The 24,356-nt window shown below is 35.6% G+C and overlaps 1 protein-coding gene across 2 annotated transcripts in view; it reads right to left on the reverse strand.

Moving 5' to 3' along the window:
• UBE2E3 (ubiquitin conjugating enzyme E2 E3) overlaps positions 1-23,575 on the reverse strand; it is a 196,955-nt gene extending 173,380 nt beyond the window's left edge. For both annotated transcript variants that reach the window (XM_044669737.1, XR_006505806.1), the window contains exons 1-2: positions 23,324-23,575; positions 21,370-21,420 (exon numbers count right to left, since the gene is read on the reverse strand). In XM_044669737.1, coding sequence (XP_044525672.1) covers positions 21,370-21,420; positions 23,324-23,517 — 245 coding nt within the window. In that variant the 5' untranslated portion in view covers positions 23,518-23,575. The remainder of the gene's footprint in view (positions 1-21,369; positions 21,421-23,323) is intronic.
• Between the last annotated feature and the right edge of the window lie 781 nt (positions 23,576-24,356).

The following is a 24,356-nucleotide window of genomic DNA, read 5'->3' on the forward strand; positions in this document are numbered from 1 at the left end:
CTATTATTAGCTATTACAGTAGCAGTGAGACCTCGGATGAGTCACAAACTCAGGGCCTCAGGTCAATTTCTGTGTTAATAAATTAAAGAGTGCATGACCTACATCTAAAAATTGCCTTTTGGCCTGCAACAAAGTGATCAGGGAGTCTGAGCCAATTAAAATTAAATAAAACATCTAAAAAAAATTTTAAGGTAGGCCGTTCAATCTTATGTCTAAAACATTAGCATCTTGCTTCATTAAATAAAATGAAGCCTGCATTTTAAAAAATAAAACCGTAAGTGTAAAACACTAAAGTTGAAGCTTTGCATCTTGGCATATTGGAAAAAGCACTTGAAAAGGATCTGGGTTCAAATCAGGCCCAGCTATTTACTGCCTTGTCACTTCTGAAAAATAATTTCAACTCTTTGGGTTTCATTTTCCTCATCTGTAAAATTAGAAGATTGGATCTGTGAACCTATGACAGAGAGAGGGAGTATTACAGTATGTAAAATGACATTTCCTCAGCACAGACCTTTTTGCACATACACAGCTGAGTTTTTACTCCCACAACTGCCAAGTACAAAAGCAAACATACTTGTACTCACAATTTATTTGTATGTGCCAATAAGAGACATTGGATAGAGTTCATCACAAATCTGCAACTAAAAACAAATGACTATAGAAAAATGTAATGCTAGAAATAATCTTGGAAAAATGTTCTTCAATTCACAGTAAGAAATGCTAAGAAAAAAACAAAAATATTTTTAATAAATTCTTATTAAGTTCAAATTTGGTACTTGAAAATAAACGAATTATCTCCATGGTGTTAGTAAATAATTCAGGCAGAAAAAAATCTGGTAAATAAGCATACCTACAAGATACCAAATAAAATTCTGTGATAATTTATGTCATGTTTACATGCTAAAGCAATAATGCAATTCCTTCTGAAATTAACTTACTGAAAAGAAAACAATTTGATACAAATTATTCACAAGGCATCTCCTAGAAATGTTAGGGATGTCAGCATAAGGTTAAGATAGATGCCAGTATAATCTAATAAATTAAAATTAATAATACTCTTAATACCTCCTCTTTATTTAACTGACTGGTCTTATTAAAAACAACATCACTAAATAAATAGATAAAATAATTTTGGTGCAATAGGCAAGAAGCACCCCAATGGAGTGGATAGCTTGCCAGCTATAAAGCCAAGTGAACCATATCTGACACTGGCTATGTGACTCTAAGCTAACTATTACTCTCAATGATCTAGGCAAGGAGTGTAGACTTAATTGCTGAGAAGGTACAGATCTGATTAGCTGAATGAATTTCCACACCAAGGAAGTTCTCCATACAAGTGAAATCACAGTTCCAGCCACCTACTGCCCCATTCAAGTATATATACAACTTTTAAAGATTTTATGTGAGGCCCCCCACCCCCAAATCAAAAGGTTCATTACTGAAATATTGGAAAAGATATTTTATTTTGAAAACAAGATTCGGGAAGTTACTACTTTGGGGAAACTAACTTAATTAAACACTCAAGTATATTTTCAGTCACAAGAAAAGTTAAACTGATGTAATAAAGATACCTTCTCCATTCTCAGGGGTTTTATGTTCTAGAAATCTGCAAATCTTTCACTGTCCCAAGCTATAGGCAAATGGGAATTTATTCATCATAAACACTTGGGAAAGAGGTTTTTTTCCTAATGCAAAACGTTTCAACAGTTGCCAATCGTTCATTTTTCTTTTAATTCTTCTGATTCAAGAATATGAGAGTACTTCTAATATGAGAGAACCCCACTTTCAGGAAAAAAGCTTTCTCAAACCCGTCTTTCAAGCCCAATAGATTCTGACAAGCCTCCAACTGAGTAGAACCAGTAATCTGCCTTTTAACAGGGAGGGTGTACCTCAGCTAACTGTCTATCTGCAGTAGGCAAGCAGCAACATAAGCAGTCTAGTGGGGATAACGTTAAGGAAACTAAAGGCAGCTGAACCCATAATGGACTGGCAGGGGATACTATTAACATTCACAACTTTTTATCAGAAATTCAAAAGGCTTTCTATTATATGTTTCCTTTTCTTAACCTGAGACTGTATCTTAATATGGTTCATGAAAAATGTTTTTATGAATTAAAAAAAATCTGGAACATCAAGTTCACCACTTTTCTCAATCACACCAAGAGCAGATAATTAAATAAGCTTAAAGACTATAAATTGGAGAAGAAAAGAGGAGGGAATTGCTAACACAAGCGTTGGTGATATCATGATAAAGGCATCCACAGCTACACACATTCTCATCTTGCTAAAATAGAAACTCATTGAAATATCTGGAGACTGTAACTTAGGCCAAGCATGAAGTCAAGTTAATCCCTAGAATTACAGTACCCTGCAAACCTTAGGTTTGCAAGGCCATCTGTGCCTCCTGTGGATACCACCACTGGACTGCCAGTTGGGCTTTTATGACGGCTTTATTGAAAGGCCTGCTGTTCCTGTTGTTTGGACACCTGTGTCTCCCCAGCTGGAGCAGCTGTAAAAAGTATAGTGTACTTGTAAACTTTAACCTATTAGAGATCAAGAGAGGCACAAATCTTAGTAATATTTTTGGGATCAAAAATGAAACTAAAAGAGGGTTACATGGATAAATTTCAAGGGGTTTGTAAATTTAGATGGGGGAAATTGCATTTTCATTTAAATATAATTGCTTTCCTTTATTCTTTACTTACCCCAATTTTTATGCATTTAAAAACATTATTCATAAAAGGTTCTACCTGACTGCCCAAGGAGTCTGAGACAAAAAAAGGTTAAGAACTTCCAAAGAGATACTAAATTCCTTTGATGACTATTTGCATTATTACCAAAATAGCTTTTTCTAAATCAGAATAAAGATCATTTTTTAAAACTCCCCACCCACTTTTGAAAGTTGCAAGGTAAAAGATGACAGATTTCTCCCAGATAAGTCTTTCTAATCATCAACCCTGGCAGTTACTACAATCAATCTAATCACAGGGAACTGGAGTTAAAGACTAATCTGTTTCAGCCAAGTCACAATTCCACTTCAAGATCTTTATGAATCAGGATCCTCACCCTTCAGTTTCAAGAGCCCTCATCAGGCACCTCTAGACTTAACCTGCTTCAATTCCTTTCTGCCACCACACTTGGGCAAACCCACTCATCCTCTACTGCACCATCTCACTCCTGTCCCTTAAAGACTTCTTCTAGCCCAGGGCAACTACTTTTCTCCCTCAACCCCCAAGCCAGAGACACCAACCACACACCTCTCCAATTTTCATAAAGTCCATCCATTTTTTGTTCTTTCCGCTATTCAAAAAGTTATTAAAATGCCACCTTCTTCTGCAGTTTCCCAACTTCCAGTTAGCAGAGCAGTGATTTATTCCTGCCCTACCTTTTCTGATTGACTCTTCTCTTAGCACTCCCCCACACTAATTTACATTTATCACACTAATGTATAGAAAATCAAAAATTGTTTGAGCTAAGGAGAACCACGTTAAAGGCCATCTAGTTCACAGAATAAAAAATCTGCTCTAAATCTAGCAAGGCAGCCAACAAATCTGAGAAATTTTTTTTTTTTTTTTTTTTTTTAGCTTTCCTGGAAATCAAAGCAAAACCAAAAAAGAGAGAAAAGGAAAAAAAGAGAAAGAAATAGGGTTTTGCCTTGGGATACTGGTTCCCAATACCAGATTAGGCTCAAAAACAGAGCTAAACAAGTCTAGCTAGAGTAATTCTTAACTTCTCCAAGTAATGATGGTAAGCTATAAAGTGGCCTACAGGAAGGAACAGTAGTTCTGTTGTTTTAGGTGAAAACTTCATTAGCAAAGAAGCTGTTGGATTGCTGTGGTGAGCTGGGACACTGGGATTCATCCAGTCCTCTTATTTATGCAAGAGGAAACTGAGTCACAGAGAGGCCAACTATGCAACTTGTCCAAAGGTACGTGGGGACAGAGCCAGAACTGGAAGCCAGGTCTCCTGATTTCCTGTATTTGTGCTTTTTATATCAACATTTGTATAGTGCCTAGGAGGTGCCAGGGGCGATGCTGAGTACTTTACAAATATCTTCGCATTTAACCCTTAGTCCCAATTCTTCGTGACCCAATTAGGGATGATACTGAAGTGGTTTGCCATTTCCTTTTTCAGCTCACTTCACAGAAGAGGGAACTGAGGGAAAGGTCAAGAGACTTGCCCAGGATAACATAGTTAGTGTCCAAGGTCAGATTTGAACTCAGGAAAAAGAATCTTCCAGACTTCACTCTGTCTACTTTGCCACCTAGCTATTATTGGAATTAAGTGAAAAAATTTACTAAGCTATTTGCACTCCTTGATTCACCTACTCTATTACTAAGTATATGATGCTAAACCTGAGTTCAAATCCTTACTGGTAATTTGCTACCCAAGTAACCCTGGGAAATCATTTAATTACTGTGTCTCATCTATATATTGAGGGGCGGGACTAGAGGGACTTCCAGTCTTAAACCTACAGTCTCATGTTTTATACTAAGGCAGAAGAAAACACCAAAAAGAGAAGATACATAATGCCAAAATAATGTAAATGAAACTAAAAGACATTAGAACTCGAATTTGGTGAATTTATGGAAAAGCAGAATATTCTACTCATTTATAGAAGGTTAAAATATTGTATTTATTTCCAAGATTTATCTCATATATTCCAATGATCCATATATACACATCTGTATTTAACCCAGGACCTCAATCTTGATAATCACTAGAGTTTGGGGGGATTTTTTTTTTGAGATCTGGTAATATCAATTCCCACTTTCCCCACCATTTCCTTAGATATTAGCAAATTATAAGCATGATTCTTATTCATTCATTCAGTCAGTCATATACCTGACCCTTGTGTTCTGCCATATCAAGGACTATAGGATTCAGGAATTTGACTTATACATATACAAATGTTGATAAGTATATTTTAATATAACTAGTTTCCTTCATAATTAATGCTAGGCATTTTATGTCACACATTTAAAAAACTCTTAGGAGTCCACAGATTTTGCTAGACTACAAAGGTGTCTATGACCAAAAAAAAAAAAGTTGGAACCTCTGCTCCATATGAAGCTTCTTATTGTTTTATTGAACACTGTCTAATTTCCTCTTGACAATTCTGTGTAGTGATAAATTTGTAGATTAAATTTGAGTAATATTGCCATTTTTAGTATACTAAATAACAGGCCTAGTCTAAAACACTAAATATCTTTCTAGTTATTTAAATCAGTCTTTATTTCTGCAAGAACTGTTTTGTGGTTGCATTTATATGTCTTATATATCCATGAAGGTTAAGTCCCAGATTTTATTTCATTTTTCTATTTTTAAGAAGTATTTGATTTAAATCAACCAACATATTTTATTAAACACTTATTCTATGATAAGCACTAGGATTACAAGGACAAAAAAATGAACCAGTCCTTGCCCTTTAAGAGCTTTGGTTCTAATGGAAGAGACTTGTACCTATAGGTATATACATAATACATACAAACAATTGTGAAGGAGGAAGATTGTTATCAACAAGTAAGGGAGGGAAAAGACCTCTTTATCAGTGGTATTGAAAATTATATAGAAATGGAAGCTACTAAACCATAGTACAGCTGCATGCTTAGTTTTAAAATTCAACATTAATTATGTTTTATTGTATTTTTATTTAATTCACTAAATATTTCCCAATTGCATTTTAATCTGGTGATGAGGGCAGGCTTGAGAACAGCTGTATTTGACACCTCTGATCTAGAAAGTAGTACTTAAACTCAATATTGAGTGAAAACAGGGATACTCCATAAGGAGGAGGTTAGGAAGCATAGGAGATAAGCAGTCCCAAGGCACAAGGATGGGGTCCAGGGGTACCTGAGCAAACAGCCAGAATGACTCCATCTCAGAGTGAGTGCAGGGGAGCAATCTTTCTGTCTTCCAGAGGAAGGCCAAGTTGTGAGGAGATCTAAATGTCAAAAAATAGTTTGTATTTGATCCTAGTAGGTATAGTGTACCAATAGTATATAGTGGGATGGGAAAGGGACAAGGTCAGACCTGCACTTCAGGAAAATCATTTTGGTCCATACTCCAAAGTAGAAGATAGGACTGGAGCAGGGAAAGGCTGGAGGAAGGAAGACTGGACAAGAGGCTAAAACTATAGTTAGTCCAAATCTAAAATGGGGTGGACAAAGGCAAGAAATGTTGTGGAGCTAGAAGTAGCAAGCCTTTTCAAGAAGCACAATTAATATGCTCTGGAAATGTATTGGCTTTTGCACGCAAATACATCCTTGATGATGTTTATCTGTAAATTATTTATTTTGTGGTTTGGGCTGTCATGGCCAAAAAGAATTCTCTCATCAAATGGCCAACCTACCAACCAAATACTCTCCATCTAGATTTAGTTAGGCTGGTGGCTCACAAATAAGTATTTACGGTCTTCATCAAAGGCTATTAGCTGGTTCAGAAGTATGAGTTTTATGTTAAGACTATATCCCAATAGAGTAACAAGGAAGAACAGTTAGTTTACTTTCCTAATTTAAATCCTCTCATTTCCCTTGTCTCCAATCAATTCTTCGAATTAAATTTTCTTGCCCTTAATCTCATTAGAGCTTATATGTAAAAGCAAACATGCAATTTGTCCAAATTTTCTACTAGTGACATCCATTAATTATAATTGTCACATTACTTGTAACTAATCAAAGAAATACAAGGAAAACAGCAGTCCTCTATAATCAGAGGACCAACATTATGTCTCTAAAGAGACCCTGCACCTATGGGAACAGAAATGTCAAATAGTATAAAATGCCCTTCATCATTTGGATTTTCTTTCCCAAAAAATGTGATACCTTTTTCTCTGCTGATACCATTTTCACCATTAAACGCAGTAAGTCCTAGAGAACAGGAATTCTACACAAAATTAACTGCCATTTGGGAGCATTTGGGTGTCCCCAAAGTCTTAAGGCTGCCCTGAGATTTGGGGATCAACAGGAAAAAAAACACATCACATCTTAGGGAAAAAAATTCAAATGATTTAGGGCACTGAGCCCCACAGATAGGTACTATACTGTAGGTATCATTACTCTCATTTGAGCAATAAAGATGCTAAGACTCAGAAAAGTAAGGTTACTTGACCATGGCTCCCACGGCTACTGTCAGAACGATTTGAACTCAAGTCCTGATGCTGAGACTTCATGTGCAATAAATGCTATAGGAGTTAAAAGGTAAGAGGAAAAGGAAAATGAGTTGGACCATGAAGAATGGGCAGCACTTTGGTCAGTGGGCAAGAGGTTTGAAAGGAGAGGGGGAGGAAGAAGGGTTCCAGAGAAATCACAGAAGCAGCAAAGCACACAAGGTGAGTGGGCTGGTTTGACTGGAACGGATGATTCTCATACAATGGGAGATAAGGCTAGAAACACAGATGGGGCCAGAGGGTAGAAGGCCCTGATGAAGAGCCCTCAGAGTTTTCTGAAGTAGAAAATGACATGATCAAAGCTACATTTTGGGGAAGATTAATTCTGCAACACTGATAAAAATCACAAATCTAGACCAAAAAGAAACTGGCAGTGTTGTAAAGAAAGAATTGGCACTGGGACAAACCAGAAGTGGGAAGACTAGTAAGATGACTATTTTTAATAGACTAAGTTGTAAGGTGAAGAAGCTGACTGACATTGTAATGGGTTACAAGGAATGGACTAGGGTATCAACTAGGGAGCTCTCTGCCCTTACCTCTTTCTGCCTCTCTTCAGCAGCAGAAAATCCAGTTTAAGTAGCAAGTTTCCAGAAGGGAGAAGTGATGTTACTTAGAAAGAAGCCCTCATGAATACTAGTAATCAAAATGTGACGGCACATAAGTTTTTTCACTGACCTTTGCTGCCCCTTCTCTAGACAAGAATCTTTTAATTTTCAGTACCAACAATGCAACCCCCTACACTAAACTCTAAGTCTTACTGTACACTAATTACAGCCCCACTGACAGCCAATCCTGATTTTTAAGAAAAATAAAAATATAGTGAAATCTGAATGTGAAATATGATTTGGTGACTACCCACAAAGCAGGAAAGAAGCCAAACTTATAATAGGCCAATGGAAATTCTAGCCAACAATTTCTGAGTGAGTTGCAAATGAGAATAGATCAAGGAGTTTGGCAAGAAAGTAAAGGGTTTGGAAAAGAGGAGGGAGGGAGAGGAGCCAAACTACATCAGGAAATGTTAAAAAAAAAAAAAAAAGTAAAAAGAGACAAGATTAAAACTAGGAAGAGACAAAAAAAAAAATGAGAAGTCCAAATTGTACAGGCAGAGTAAGAGTTGGATCCTAAAGCAAATGAAAAGCTATGAAGAATTAAATTAATTAAAGCAGACAACTTCCTAACCCACAAGAATGTCAAAAGGTGACCCTTATAAGTAAGACTTTATAATAGAAGTAGAAAATCCAGATTACAATAGATGAAATAACTATAGAGCAGAAAAAAAAGATAGTAGTTACAGAAGACTTTTAGAGATACAGATACATTTAGAGATAAAGAAAAAGGGAGATTGAATAATAATGAGAGGTGAAGATAGAAAAAAAATTTTAAACAGTCTTCATTAAATTGTCTAGGAAGCAGGAAGAGGCTGATAAAGTGGGAAAGAGGTTAAAGATAAGGACAACAGAATAAACATTTCAAAAAGCTGATACAAGAAGTTTACATGAAAAAATCTTGTGTAGAGATACAGCTTTCTCTATAAGTAAAAGCTACTAATGAATAGATCAAATGAATCTACACATAAGCACATGCCTCCATACATGTATGTTTTTGGTTTCCTGTAGGATTCTAGAGTTTAAGAGGGTATTAAAAATAAGAAACATAGCTTGAGGAAGAAATGTTATGTGTACAAAATATTGTATGAGAATCGAAATCTCAATTTTTGGTATGCATACTGCTATTTTATATGCATACAGTATTCATACTGTGATAATTAGATTAAGTCTACACTGCCCAACTTTAGATCTAATCACCAAAGGTGAAGAGCACCTCCAATTCTGGGAGGTCCTAACCCAGGTGCCCTAGAGTGAGTGACAATCAGAATTGACTGACTGCCCCCTAGGCGGTCTATGAGAAAGAGTCTATTGTGATTGGACATGCAGGCTAGGGGAAGGCACAGGAAGTGATGCATACGCGACCCATTTAAAAGAGGGAGTTGAGTGAGTGAGAGGTCTTCTGTTGAAGAGGGCATCTGGTGACAGACCTCTTCTGGTTCGGGGAGGAGTGTTGGAATGCTGAGACCTTGGTGAGATTGCTTTAAATATCTTCTTTTGAATTCTACATGGTGAGTTTAAAGACTGAAACTTCCTCAACTTCTCTTAAGAAACTTCTTTTTATAGACTCTGTGAATGAAGTTTGCTTCATTCACCTCCGGGCCTCTGGCCCTCTGACTCTCAGCTGAGGGTTAAGATCTACCTGGATTAATTAGAGGATGGTAGTAAATTACCTACTGGGTTAGAGTCCTATTTCCTCTCTCTCTTCTTAATTGTAAATAAACTTCTATAAAAATCAATTTTGACTTGAGATTATTCTTAATTGAGGATTGAACTATTATCAATCCTCTGGCGACCATTTTTTAATATATTGAACCCAAAAAAAACCCTTTTTCCCTCTTACAATACATATACATATACAGGAAGTGCCACAGAAGCAACAAGTGTGAGTCGGACAGACCTCTGGAGAGGGTGGAGGACAGAAGGGCCTGGCAGGCTCTGGCCCATGGGGTCACCAAGACTCACACATCTGAACAAAGGTAGAACAGCCACAAAGATCTCCCCTTCCACTTCCACGGAGAACCTAACCTCCACATGAAACCTACCACAGTGTGGTAGCTTCCAGTCAAGATACCCGAATTATTCAGTGCTAAAATCTCACAAACAATGCCCTGACAAAGGAGAAAGGAAAATGCTAGATCAGTGTCGTGCACTTAAATGGCAGCTTCTGAAAGGACTCGCTTCTCACACAAGATATAAGAGGCACAGTAAGTTTAACAGATGTAGTAGCTACATTATTTTGCTACCAAATGTTATACTTTATTTTTTATGCATCTGTTTTCCTAAGGCAAAACATTTAAATTTGAAATTCTCCTAAGATTTGGCTTTAGAAGGGACGTTAGAAGTCTAGTGTAGTCCCTGACTTAACAGATGAGAATCCTGACATCCACTGAAGGAAGTTAAATGAAGCAGCTATTAGCAAGGATCCTGGAATAAGGAAGACTTGAGTTCAAATCCAGGCTCGGATACTTAGTGGCCATGTGACCCTGGGCAAGTCATGCAATCCGCCTGTTTCCTCAACTGTAAAATGGGGATAACAATAGCAACTATCCCATTGGATAGTGAGAATTATATGAGATATTTGTCAAAGTGTCCAGTGCAGGGCACATAGTAAGTGACCTCCCTCCTTACTTAAGGTCATCTAGTTAGTAGCATAAGAAGTAGCAGAGAACCTGCATCACAACTCGAGTCTTTGGACTCCAAATCCAAACTTCTTTCCACTGTATTACGTATCTTGGCAGGGAGATAAAAATCACTCTCCTTTAACTTGCTTATTTCTAGGTTGAGGAAAAGAATATATGGCATTCAGATTTCCTAGCAGCCCAAGGCTTGTGGTAATATATGAAGGGGGAGGAGTAAAATTAATCTCCATTAAAATTACCATAAAACAGAATATTCCTAGAATTCTATGTGCCTTTGTACAGCAAGGGCTCCCCCATATAACTCAATTCATAGCCAAATGACAAGAAGTGGAGTAATAAAAGATTTAACAAATGCATAAATGATCCTCAAAAATAAATATGAAGTATAAAGTCAAAAAAGCCTATTCTACAGGGCCTTCCATTTCTTAAAAGTAAAGTAACAGAAAGCAATAACACACACACACACACACACACACACACACACACACACACAAAATATCTTCTGAAATCATTTCTCTTGGATTCCTGAAATAAATGGATCCCCTGACCTACTGCAACTGAATATGTAAAATAATCCATTTATAAAGGGCTTAGAAGATTGTAAAGGGTAAAATTAACTCCAATAAAATAACTCCCTCATAAAATGAATAAATGATGTTTATAAAAAGTTAGGGATGTGAAAAATAAAGGTAGGATGATTTATAAGTAAAGGAAAATAAAATAAAAATAAAAGAATTCATGTTTCCTGAGGCCTTTCATTCAGACCAAATGATGTGGAGCCATGCTCCCAAAAAATAATTTTGGACTAGAGATGTCTTTATTTTCCCTCAGACAAACTGGAAGTGAAACAGGATGACAAAGTATATTTGCTCTGGGACAGTGAAAGAGCTGAGAAACTTCAGAATGGCATTAATGGTACATCTGGCCTGAAATACCACCAAAATAGAGGCAGACACAATCTCAGAAAATGAATAGTGTATCACAGTCCTATCCAAAGGTTGTACTATTAATCATAAAAATAAGACACTAGGCATATACACAAAGGGCCAAGTCAAAATAAGACCAGGATTAAAATAACTTTAAAAACAAATTACAGTCTATACAGACACTATTCTTCATGACACCAATGTTCACTGCCACCAAAGGTATCACTACCATGACACAAATAGACATTAAATGAAGCAACTGAGTGTTCACCATTTTTAAAATAAAAGTTATGGATTGTCAGCATAAATATAATTTCAATTCTTCTCATTTTTTTCTCTTTAATACCTTTATTTTGTGCAGACACAATAGATTAAAGACAACATATTCACTTGAATCTAAAATATCACTCTCCTTTCAAATTACTCCCACCAATCTAAAAGGAATCACATAATCCTGACAGCTCACTATGGAAAATATTAGGAGTGTTTTGCCAAGTTGTCCAGTGAGCTAACATACTAAATGTGCTAAAATACCAAACATACTAAAGAAAACAGCTTATACATATTAACATAATAATAGCTTATATTTACATAGCACCCTAGACAAATCTCATATCCAAATTTTAGGGGGGGAAATATTATTTCAAATTTAAAAAATTACCAAATCAGCATGAAATTACTTTGACAACTTGAAGCCTGTCTGAGGCATCTCAACTATAACAAAATGATGTTGAGACAGAATTATCACAAGGTTAGAAAGAGAAGTAGATACAGTAGAAGAGTGTACATATAGACGTGTATGCTCAAGACATAACCTTTAAAACATTCAGAAAATTCCAAATGATTAAGTAGGTTTCCCCTAAAACATATCATTTCTTATCTCTAGCAGTTTCCCATCTGTAAAACAACTTATAAACAATTTCAAAACACTCTGGGGAGAAAAGTAGAGAGAGACAAAATTTTGCTAAACATTATTTGATGTCAGCCATGTCTAAAGAATGGGAAGGCACCAAAGTTCTCAATAACACACCAAAATATACCCCCAAATAAAAGAAAATATATCTCAGAATCTCTGAATTGGAAGAGTCTTTAGATTATGTGAACTAAAATCCTCTCTTCAACATAACTGACCAAAGACTGACCAATCCTTAAAAGAGCCATTAGGGAGCCTTGTTCTAATAGTCATTCCCCTATGTTCTACAACTCCCTTTCATTCCACATTCCAAATAAAACCTTATTCCTGATTACCATGCTTTTAAAGTACTTCTTCTGTACCTCTTTTGACAGTAGCATCATGTGTAGTCACTATCTTATCTCTCAAATTCTAAATTGCATTTACAGGCCATTTTACATATTTAAAAATTCAATTTCATTTGAAATTGACTATGAAAAAGATAAATCATATATATACTTATTTGTTTATCTATGAAAATTTTATAGAAAGGAACATAGAAGACTACTGTCGGACCTTGGTGTATTCAGCCAAGTATTCTATTACCAAATATATACCACACAAGGGAAAGGGTCTGCCTTAAGTATTGCTTGGTAACCAGTTGTGATTCTGTCAGTTTTCAAGTAGATCCAAATAACTTTTCAAATATTTTTAAATACCACCTCTTTGGGAAATGAGCTCCACTAATTTTATTACTAATGCTGGTAAGTATCATTTTCTTATTGTATCGAACTTAACTAGATCAAACATCCAAGGGTTGCTCTGCACACACTTATATATCCTAGTATTCGGTTAGGGACAGAATATGCTATTCACCTCATTTACACCATAATCATGATTTTAAGGATTTCAATTAGATTTTCCAATCAGTCTTCCTAGGAAGAACTTAGCTTTAGTAATTCCTTATTCTAAGGTCTCCATTTCACTACTTCCTAGATTCCTTTTAACTGCTCTTTAGGCTTTATGAGTGCCTTGAGGGGATGATTCTGAAATAAAAGGCTGCTTACAGTTAAGGAAGCCAACACCAATCCAGGGTGGCTCTCCCCCACTCCTCTGGTGCCTTCCCCCAGAAATCACCCCCATTTACCTGGAATAGGTTTTAGGAGTACACAGAGCTATTAGATCATCTCCCCCATTAGAATGTGTACTCCAAGAGGGCAGGGAAACCTGTCTGGGCTTTCTTCATGTCCTCAGCATTTATGACAATGCCGCAAACAGGATAAGCCTTAATAAATGGTTTTTGGCTGATAGGCTGAGAGTTCTTGAAAGCTATAGATTTAAAAAACAAACAAACAAACAAAAAACTTTTGCTCTTCTACAGCCAGTTCTAAGACTTCCTCAGTCAGGAAAGAATTTAATTCAAATTCTTCCTCCTTCTATGTCCTATGACTTTATTAAAATACTTCAAGAGCTTACCTCACAGGGTGTTGTGAGGCTCTGGTGAGATTATATGTGTACATTAAAGCATAATGTAAATGTCAATGTTATTAGAATTTTCTCTTGAGTCAACAGTGGTCTTGCTCCTTATTAAGAGTCTAAAAGCCAGCCAACATGGCAAATGGCCAAGGGAGACAGACCCATAACATACATGAAAGACTGGGCTAACTGTGTACTTTAGAGGCTTTCTCTTCCCAGGTTATAAGTGGTCAGTTCATTTACAAATATTTTTTGATTTTATTAGTGAAACAAAAATTCTTTGAAATGCAGACAGAATTAGTTTTAATCCATAAAGACCATAGCACTCAGCCATGGTTCCATGAAGGAACATCTCAGCTATCTGAACTTTGTGTTCTAGTCCACATCCAGAGAAAAAACAGTATGCATTTTGACCAGGAGATGTTACTAGTGATTAAAAAACAAAATCTGCTCAAGCCTAGCATTTGATGGAAAATCATAATGAACCACAATAAAAGTATCATGAACTCAAAAAGAAAAACGAAGTACTTATTTATCTAAAGTTCCATAAAAGGTGGGAGGAGGGGGGAATTTTTTAAAAGAAGTCTGGTGAGACTATCAAAATAGTTAACAAAAGAAATTTTAAACAGCATGATATCAAAAAATAAAGAAAAGGCTATAATCTTGAGATTAAAGAATCAAAAGAAAAAAACCCTTGAGTTAGTCATAAGAGTCAAGATTAACAGAAAAAGTAGGGGGGTAATAATAAAGTAGCAAAATATACTTCTCTAGAATTAGTTAGCCATCGATGGCAAACTATGTTGACCTAAAATGGTCATGTTAATTTAGCAATGACAAAAACTTTGACAGGTGTGTGGAACAGTCATGCCTAAGGCTTTACTTATGAAATAAAACATACATATCTCAAGTAACAACAAATGTTCTCTAGTGGGTAAGAGTGAAGAGAAAGATAGGCTATTATCTCTGAAGAAGGGATAAGAAACAGTATTCTCTGCTGGTAACCATAAGACACGGTGATATTAATAGATAAGAAAGTCTTTCACCTAACAGTCCTCTTTCTCCTCACCAAAGTATAGTACCTAGGAATAGCTTAAAAGCAAAAGAATCAAATCTATTCCTTCCTGGTTATAACAAATTGCAAATAATAATTAAAAAAGAACACATTCATTTATCAAAATAATTAAGAATAAATCAGCACTTTTCATTCCTTTCATAGGAATGCACCCCTGTTCTGAGCAGCAGCCCTCTAAAATAAAGTTTTCCAGAGTCCAATCTTGACAAAAAGACTAAGCGTGGAACAGACTAGTCATTGCTTACTAAGAATAACAAGAAAAGTTCTTCCAGATCTTAAAAAGGCCTTGCAAAATCTTCAAGCAGAACTAGAACAGGACACCAATTTAGTTGTTGCTGAAAAGAGGCAATTCAACAAATATTTATTAAGTGTCTAATACATGCAAGACCTTCACTGTGTTAGGTACTGGAATTAATTTGGAGGTTTTAAATAGCAACACATTAGTGAGGTTAACAACATTACTAAAAGAATACAGAGAATCTCATCAACTGAATAACTAAATTTTTTCAATTCAATTTTTTTTCATAATAAAAATCTGAAGTGTTTTTGCAGTTTTTTTCATTTGTATTTGTGGGGTAGGGTAGTTCTGGATCATAAAGCAATGCTATTCATAACGTTATTCTCACATGATTGGCAAATAAAGGTTTTAAAGCTTAATTTTGTAATCATCACTTTCCTGTTTGTAATAATGGGGAAGTTTAATTTGCTAGTCAAATTCTACTAGATAGATAAAATTCACTTCTAACTATTATCATACTCTAAATAAGTATTTCAGTGAATATGAGAACCTAGAAAGGGAAGACTGCTACAGATGAATAAGTAATTACTAAATTAAGCCATTATGTTCAGCATGATTATGGGGAAAAAAAAACAAATAATAAAGGATATAGGGCTTTCAACAAAACATCAAGTACAATCTCATTTCATTTCATGTAGTTTCCATGTCTATGGCAAACTGATGAACTGAATATCCAGCAAAATGTAATTTATTTGGGTTAAAAATCAATTATTTTATATTAATCATCTACTATTAAAAATCTCCAAAATCTAGGGCAAGATGGTATATTGTAAAAAAGGTACTAGAGTTGAATCAAATGGCCTATGCAATCCTGGCTCACTTTTGTTATTTGTCCTCAGTATCCTCGTTTGTAAAAAAAAAAAAAAAGGAAATCTGATAAACTTATGAACACGTCCTCAATATTATAACTTCTGAAATTTATAATTAAATTGATTGATGAACTCATCAAAAAGTTCCTTTCAGGTAGCTCAGTGGATTGAGAGCCAGGCCTAGAGATAGGAGATCCTAGGTTCAAATCCGGCCTCAGACACTTCCCAGCTGTGTGACCCTGGGCAAGTCACTTGACCCCCATTGCCTACCCTTACCGCTCTTCCACCTATAAGTCAATACACAGAAATTAAGGGTTTAAAATTTAATAAAAAAAAAAAAGTTCCTTTCAACCGAATTTATATCCCACTTGAAACAACTAAAAGAACTACCTTGTGACCTTCCACAAATGAATTAACTTCTCCAAGTTTTAAAGTTTTCTCAAGAGTAAAACGAGGAGTTACATTAGATGATAACAAAGATCCCTTTTTATCAAGCAATCAACAAACATTAAAAGCTTACTATGTACAGAAACTATAAATGAGATTCCCCAAACCACGGAGAGGTCACAGAACCCAAAGACAGCTAATAAAGCACTTATCCAACTAAACTATGCAATAGTGCAGGGCAGGGAGAAGGAAGGAAAGAAAGTTAAAACCAGAGGACCTCCCAAAAATACCATGTATCTCACACATATTGGCTCACACTTCCTTTCAGATTCCAGGTAGCTTTCAAAGATTCATCTTGAATCACTGAGAAGACTCTAACCTGCGCTGGGGCACTGCAGACAAATGTTCTCCAGGTAGCACCTGGACCTACTAGGAAATTTCTGAAGGATAGGCAAGAAGAGCCAGTCAGAGCATGGCAAGCCCACTAGAATTTTCATCATTCCTTAATCACAAGGCGGGGCGCCATTTGCAAATCATCTATTACAGTAACTGCTTTCAGATCTTTCACGTATCCCCATCCTAATCAGACACTGTGAATCAGTGGCGTCATTCTGATGTCAAGTAACTGGCTACTTATGAATATCCATGTTTATTAAAACATTGTCTGAGTCCATATATTAGTCACACTTCATGGTGTGAAAAGTTCCACTAAGTCATATACTAAGCTGCTTGAAAGGAGCATTTCTGTTGCTTCACAGACCAGCTTACTTTAGGGTTATATAGCAAACACCATTCCAAACATCTGCTGCATAACAAGACTGTCAGGGTGTGGACACCCTTGGACCTGCCTTCTTTCCTCAGGACTGGATCTGGGATTTCAATAGCACCCACTAGGCAACTGAGAGCCTTGGTGGTCTGGAGCAGAAAGTATTAAGGGATTTACCCAAGGTCACACAGCCACTATGTGGCAAAGGCAGAATCAGAACCTGTATCTGCTTGACACCATGACATCCAGGTCAAATACTATATTAATTTAAGATTATCTGCCAGAACCTCAGAGCCTCTCTTCTAAAACTTGAATATCCTAAATATATTCTAAATGCCTGAGGTTAAGTTGGTCTTAGAATGCCCAGACCTAGAACACTATTGGGTCCATAATAAGCCCCCAATCAAATACCTCTTGATTGACATCACTATCCACAAATTATAATATTTTTGTACTAAAAACATGACAAGTACAAGAATTCAATATAATTGGATATTCACATGCTAGACTCTAAGATAGTCATCAATGTGTATGTCATGAATAGAAGCATTTTATGACAAACTTGGGCAATATAGCATAACCTTATCTAAAAAAATGATAGAATTATTAATATTTTATCAAGAACACAATTCAATTCTCCTTCTGCCCCTACATATATCAGGATAGTCACATTCTAGGTCCAAATATGAAATATAAATTACAAAGTCTAACTGACAAGAATTATTAAAATAAAATTGCATACTGAGTTATTGCAATTTTTAGCTATGTTCTTCCATCATTCAAAAATTGTAATCATGAAATGGACAAAAACATTTTAAATATAGAAAGGACCTCTTTCCATTATTTTTACATTACCATATCATTCAAGTAAACAAAAATATTTTTTACATATAAAAATAATTCAAAATATCACACAATTCAATAGTAAATCTATTCTATCTAGAATGACTCACATGAAGAGATTACACAAAAGTCAATTAAAAATAACAAAAATAATTGGAGATGTAAGGAAATATCTCTTTTGGGGGGAGGTCACTCTTTTCAGTTGGATTTTTAAAAAATTATACATGGATTCAAATTTTCATTTCTTGGCTGAAAAACTTTTTAAAACTATCAAGATACAAACAATATAATACAATGGATAGATGGGCTTGTCTCCTCAGGAAGACCTGGTGGGGTTTCAAGTCCCCCATGGCTTGCACTATGCATCAAGTTCTTTAGTTTCTCTTAAGGCAACTCTCTTAAGCCTATTAAGTCACAAATCTGCATCTGTGGCTGGAGTCTCCATACTCAAGTTTTCAAAACTGATGAAATCACAGAACTGGGCAAAAAGAATATTGCATTGGTAACACACCTTTGTATTAATTCAACACATCAAAATGTGGCCCAGAGAATCATGGATTTTGGGGAAGCACTTTTGAGGTCACTGAGCACAAACCTCTTATTTTATAAAAGAAGGCACTTCATAGGGATTAAGTTTCTTGCCCAGGGCCACAGAGGGAGTAAATGGCAAATCCAAGATGTAACCTAAAGTCTCTAACTCTCTATCCAGTACTCTCTACTGTACCATGCTTTGGCTCCACAAGGAGATGTGACATAGTTAAATGATCCAAGAACATCTGCCAAAGCCCCCAAATCTTTCCTCTAAAAACTGAATATTCCAAAACGACAGAGCATGTGAATCTACTGCTGAGACCAAAGTAGTCTTTTGAAAATGTGAAAATGTGACATTAAGACAGATAGATTGTGTCATGGAAACAATGAACTTCAGGAGGGACAGGCTCTGGAGACAGTGGAAAATCGCAGGGCCTGGCTTGCTATGGGCAATGGTGTCTATAGTTGGCCTCAACTAAACAAATAAACAACAACATCAACAAACACTGAAATTCTACAATAGTTTCTGCACTGAAAGCATAAAGAAGAACTCGGGAGTTTATATCTATTGGACATATCACATGTTAGATGTGGTCTTATGAAACAAATGTGTTCTCTTCCCCAAATGACCACACTGGAAAAGTGATGACCCTATACGCATAAGTATACTTTTTCATTTCCTCCAGAAAATTATAGAGATCCATAAGAGCCATCGATTCATCAGTATGGACCATCTATGGAAGCAGCCTGCAAACCCTTCATAGTTGATAAGTGACTGTAAGTTTCTGTGGCCAATAAATAAATAAAGTTGTCACCCAGTAACAAACTTTCTGGTAGAAGCCTTTCTGAACTTGGCACTCAGACAAAAGATAGAGACCAGTGCCTGGCTCACAATCAAAGCCTTTCCAGCTTGACAGGACCTACCGGAGCTTAGGCTGGGTTGAAAAAATTTTCAAACACCCAGGATCTCACCTCCATGCAAAGTGAGGCATCTGAGTAGGGAGAGTATGTGTACGATTAAATTGAAAGTACAAATCCAAATATATACATGTTTGATATATATACTTGTGTTTGGTATGTGTCGCCCAGAGATTTATCCATTAAAAGAATGGGGAGGGGAGGGAGGAGTGTTGAAATAGTTTAGATTGCATTACAGAGGTTGCAATGAGAAAGCAGAGTTTAGGAAACCTATTCCTTTCCACAAGCAAGCACATTAACATTAGTTCACTTCACAATTTTGCTAGTCTCATAATTAAACTTGAAGTAGTAATTTCATTGTCTTGGATGAGGTTCTGATCTTTAGAGAGAAACAGTCAAAAGATCAATGAACCCTGCTCCTGCTCTCTCTAAAATAATCCTCAATGGACTTTTGGACATATTTCTGGGTTTATCAAGTCAGACATAATTCTTAGCTATCTTAACACCCAACTATTGCTGAGAAGCATGCCACACATTCAGGTCATACTCCCATCTAATTTAAAGGAAATACACAAATTAGTTTATCTCATTAGCAAATGGTAAGAATTTTTTTTTTAATTTCTGACTTTTCATGTCATTTTGAAATCTTTAAATGGCTTGAATCAATAGCTCTTTATATTTTTTTCTTAGCAAAATAAATATCAAAGCTAAATCTAAAAATTCTAACTCTTCTAAAGATCAAACAACTCTTACATAGACATCACACACTATTAGGTAAAAAAAGTCAATAAACTGTGACTATAATTCGTCCTATGTAGTCACATGTTTAATTTATGGCATAAGGCTGCCTATTCAAAATTAGTCTGCTCACTCACTTTATAAAAATGATGCTTTTTTCTTTTAATTCATATAAAATGTAAAGCTTATGTGCTGAAAAATGGATAATTCATACTAAATCACCACCGGATAAGCTGGGATCATATCACAATGATCTTAAGATCCAGTTAACACATAAAATAGAAAAGTAATTGAATTGTTCTATGGAGTATGATTCACAGAATTCAAAGAGGGGTCTCATCTTTAACATTATAAATCTTTAGGTACAACAAAAATACAGATAAAAACACAAAAAACATCATGATATCTAAACTATAAAAAATTTTCCTCAGTAATGCATCACCTCTTTCATAAAAACATTAGATCCTGAATATTTCCAGTACAATGTCCTTCTAAAGTTTGATCAGTTGGAAATCAGTCACATTTTAAAAACCAAAAATAATACTCTGAAAGGACGATTACTAAAATGGAAAAAATTACTAGCCAATTTTATTTTTAAAACTTATTCTGCTAATTTACTTCAATTTAGCTCTATTGGGTTGCACTATAAGTAATCCTTCCCATTACACAAACTCATTTATTTTTAACTCATATATTTAAATCACCTAGATCACCAAGAATTCTCTCAGGTAATGGAGACCTTTCCTTAAAGCACAAATAAATCCAACAATACAATCCAAAGTAACAACTAAATTCATTATTTTAGCATATAAAATGTGTCCTTCAGGCACATATCCTCGAATAAATAAAAAAAGAACAGCTATACTCTGTATTTTACATTTTTATAACTATGTAGGCTTTCTGCTCTTAAGGTCAGTTTGGTTAAGATTTCACAAAAGCAGTAACTTTAAAGCTTAGAAAAATTTTTGAAGTTTTCACAATACTCTTGAACTTGCCCCATTCGGCAGCACAAATATCATAATAAAAAAAGTACCATTCATAGTGATCTCCCTTAAGAGGCAAAAAAAAATCAATGTATTCACAATCAAAACCGCATGACATTCCATCAAGCATTTTTTTTCCCTCTAGTAGTTACTTATTTCACCTTAGACAATCTGTATTTTATAGTAATTCACCTAGAAAAGCCAAAAAAAGAAATGGCTCATCTGTTTTGCTCAACAAACATCCAGGCACATTAATTAATTTCTCCACATTGTCCCTGATTTAAAAAAAACAAACAAAAAATCCCTGTTTCATACCTGCAGTTCGGAGGTGGATCAAGAGTTATTTCAGCTAGCTCTTTCTGAATTCTGTGGGTGAAATGAGAACAGACACAAAGCATTGGAGATAGTCTATAGAATAATCAGGGAATTACACTGCCCTCTACCAACATGCAGTTAAATGCAAGACTGGCTTAGCCTTCAGTAATGCTAACATGGCTGCTTCCTCTTTGTTCTCAGAGGCATAACCCAAATCCCATAACAGAAACTTTGCAGCTTTTTTCTTACTTACTACAATAAATAAATGAGACATCAGCACCTGATTTGGGTAGTAATCTTCTACTAGTACTGAGTAAAGTGAATATAATCCATTTTAGAACACTTTTTACTTAAGAGATTCTCTTTCCAAGCTTATATGCAAATGAGACAAGAAGGGAGGAGGGAATGCATTAGAATATTTGACAATGACTTTAAACGAGTTTTACTGAGGCAGAATTAACAAGCTACAGCAGGGAGCACACAAATAGTTTTGACAATATTTTATCTGTTTCTTTGTACTTAAAAACGTTTACAAATCAATTGGTGGAAATTTACAAACATTATCAAGGAACACTGAAGGATTTTTACTTTCAGCATTTGACTGAATCTCTCTCACATCATAAGTACAGCACTTAAATTGAAAAGCATATTGTCAGATGACAAACCAAGCATGTGCAGCTGCTTCGGACAACTACAGAAACTTGACTTTTGCTTTCCATCTTGGTCTTTTTTTTTTAGAATTTAGATGTTTTAGTGACTTTAGCCTTGTTTAATAAGTTCTCTGAGAGTTGGCTACAACAAAGTGAATCATTTATGTCAACAAATTTAACCATTTCAAATACTGTACACACCTAATGAAAATGACCCCCAAATTAATGACTTGGAGAAGTGATAAAATGGGAGTGAAACTCTATAGACAACACACCTGAAGCTATGCAAACCTGATCAAGTTAAAATACTTTCCCCCATTTTTTGTATGCTTTTAGAAAGATTTAAAAAGCACTGCCTACGAATAACTTTTAATGATCCCTAATGGTATGGCCCTGTAAGACTTTAGAGACAAGGAATAATCATAGGGGTTAATGACTCTCTTCTGCAACTTCACCAAAACTGATGGATTTCCATTGGTAGAATCTTGTTTTTATGTCCATCAAAGTGCATATAAATCAGTAGAAAACAAATGCTTTTTTCTACCAAACATGTGAAAATATGGTTTTTTTTCCCCTAGTGCTGATCCACATGAATGTAGACAGTCAAGTACACACCCACAACTTTCGAACTGAACAGGCAAAGGGGCATTCTAAGTTCTGAAATAAAACAGAACTTCTAAACTGGAAAACTCTTACTTTCCACAGTTTTATTTGCTCTTACATAAGAACATGCAGGATGATTCTACTTAAATGCAAAAAAGAAGAGGGCATTTAAAAACTTCTTTCCCAAGGCTGAAGGTGATGACTAGATTGGTTAGAATGATGTCATAATATTTTTTTATAACTCTACAGACATGGCAATAGGATCACTCAGAATTCCAAAAGGTTTCTAAAACTTTAAGAATTCCTGCTGATCATTCTGAGTCTCAATGATATGGAAGTTGAGAAAACAGAGCAAAGGGGGAAAAGCAACTTTGAAACATTATCTAACTTGAGGATACGTGCAGTTTTCTTTCACAAACTATTTATTAAAATAACAACAAAGGTCAGGGTACATGAAGTTACATCTCTACATAAAGACTCTTTTACTCAGGCAAACATATTAGTGAAGTCTGTGTTAAGTGTCATTTTAAAAAAATATATTTTATATACAACCAAAGGAATGACAACTTTTCATTTAACCAAAAAAAAAGTTTGTAAGTATTTTGGTTTCTGTCTTTAGAGAAAATACAACTGAAGAACTAATTCACTTAAAATATACTTTACAGACTATTTAAAAAAAAATCATTTCTCATAAGTATTACCTTTTAGCACTAGTGGATAACTTAGCAGTGGTTTTGCTAGAGAGTTTGGTGTTTTTCTTCTGCTGGGTGGCAGAAGGTTTTCTTTCTTCTTGTTCTTCGGGTTCTGGTGCTGCTGGATCCCTCTGATCTGCATCTGAACTACCACTGCTGGTACTTGGACTTTCATCATCTGACCTTTGCCTATCACTGGACATCTTGGTCAAGTTATTTCTCTGAAAACTTTAAAAAAAAAAAAAAGGAAAGAAGAAAAAAGAAAAAAGGGTTAAACCTGAAGAACAAATTCCACATCATTCCCTTCTGCAAAATGTTTTCTTAAAATCTGTCTTTTAAGTGAAAAGCCTTGAAAAGTATCTATACACTTATCTCATTGTTACTGCAAGGTTAGAGGGAGGTGATGTATAGACCAGAATGCCAATATTTAAAGATTTACAGAACTCAACTTGGAAAACCCACTCACAATTTTTTTTCGTCCCTTGAACAATCTATCAATTGTCTACTTTCTCAGAAGGCACGAAACATTTGCCAGGGAACTTAAGCAATGAACATTAATAACATATGACACATTGTAAATAACAGACCTCGCTGAAAAATGTTAAAAAGTCACTAATAACGTCTAAATATTTACAAATTTACATTGGTCAGAGCTACCAAATTCCCTCTCCGAAGGAAAAACATGTCCTGTTAATCACCCATATGCTTCCTTAACGAGGCAACAACCCCTTTCTCTTCGCATTTAAGCCTTGAAGCACTATACCACCACCACCACCCCAGGAAAAAGGGGGGGGGGGCTAATAAGCAGCCTCCTCGTTAACACGGCCAGCAGCAAAGATTCATTTGGCCACTACCGGGCTGCTCCACAGTGAAAAGCAAAATTCAAACTGCACCTTCTGCAAAGCTCCCAATGCCACTGTTCCTTGCTCAGTTTTTATATTACAGACCGACATTTTGGCCAAAAAAAAGAGAGAGAGAGAGAGAGAAACAAAGCCCCCCCCCCACGACCCCCCACCCCCACCCCAGAACTAATAGTAGAATT

Source organism: Gracilinanus agilis, chromosome 3 (assembly GCF_016433145.1).
Source record: "Gracilinanus agilis isolate LMUSP501 chromosome 3, AgileGrace, whole genome shotgun sequence".
Lineage (NCBI taxonomy): Eukaryota > Metazoa > Chordata > Mammalia > Didelphimorphia > Didelphidae > Gracilinanus > Gracilinanus agilis.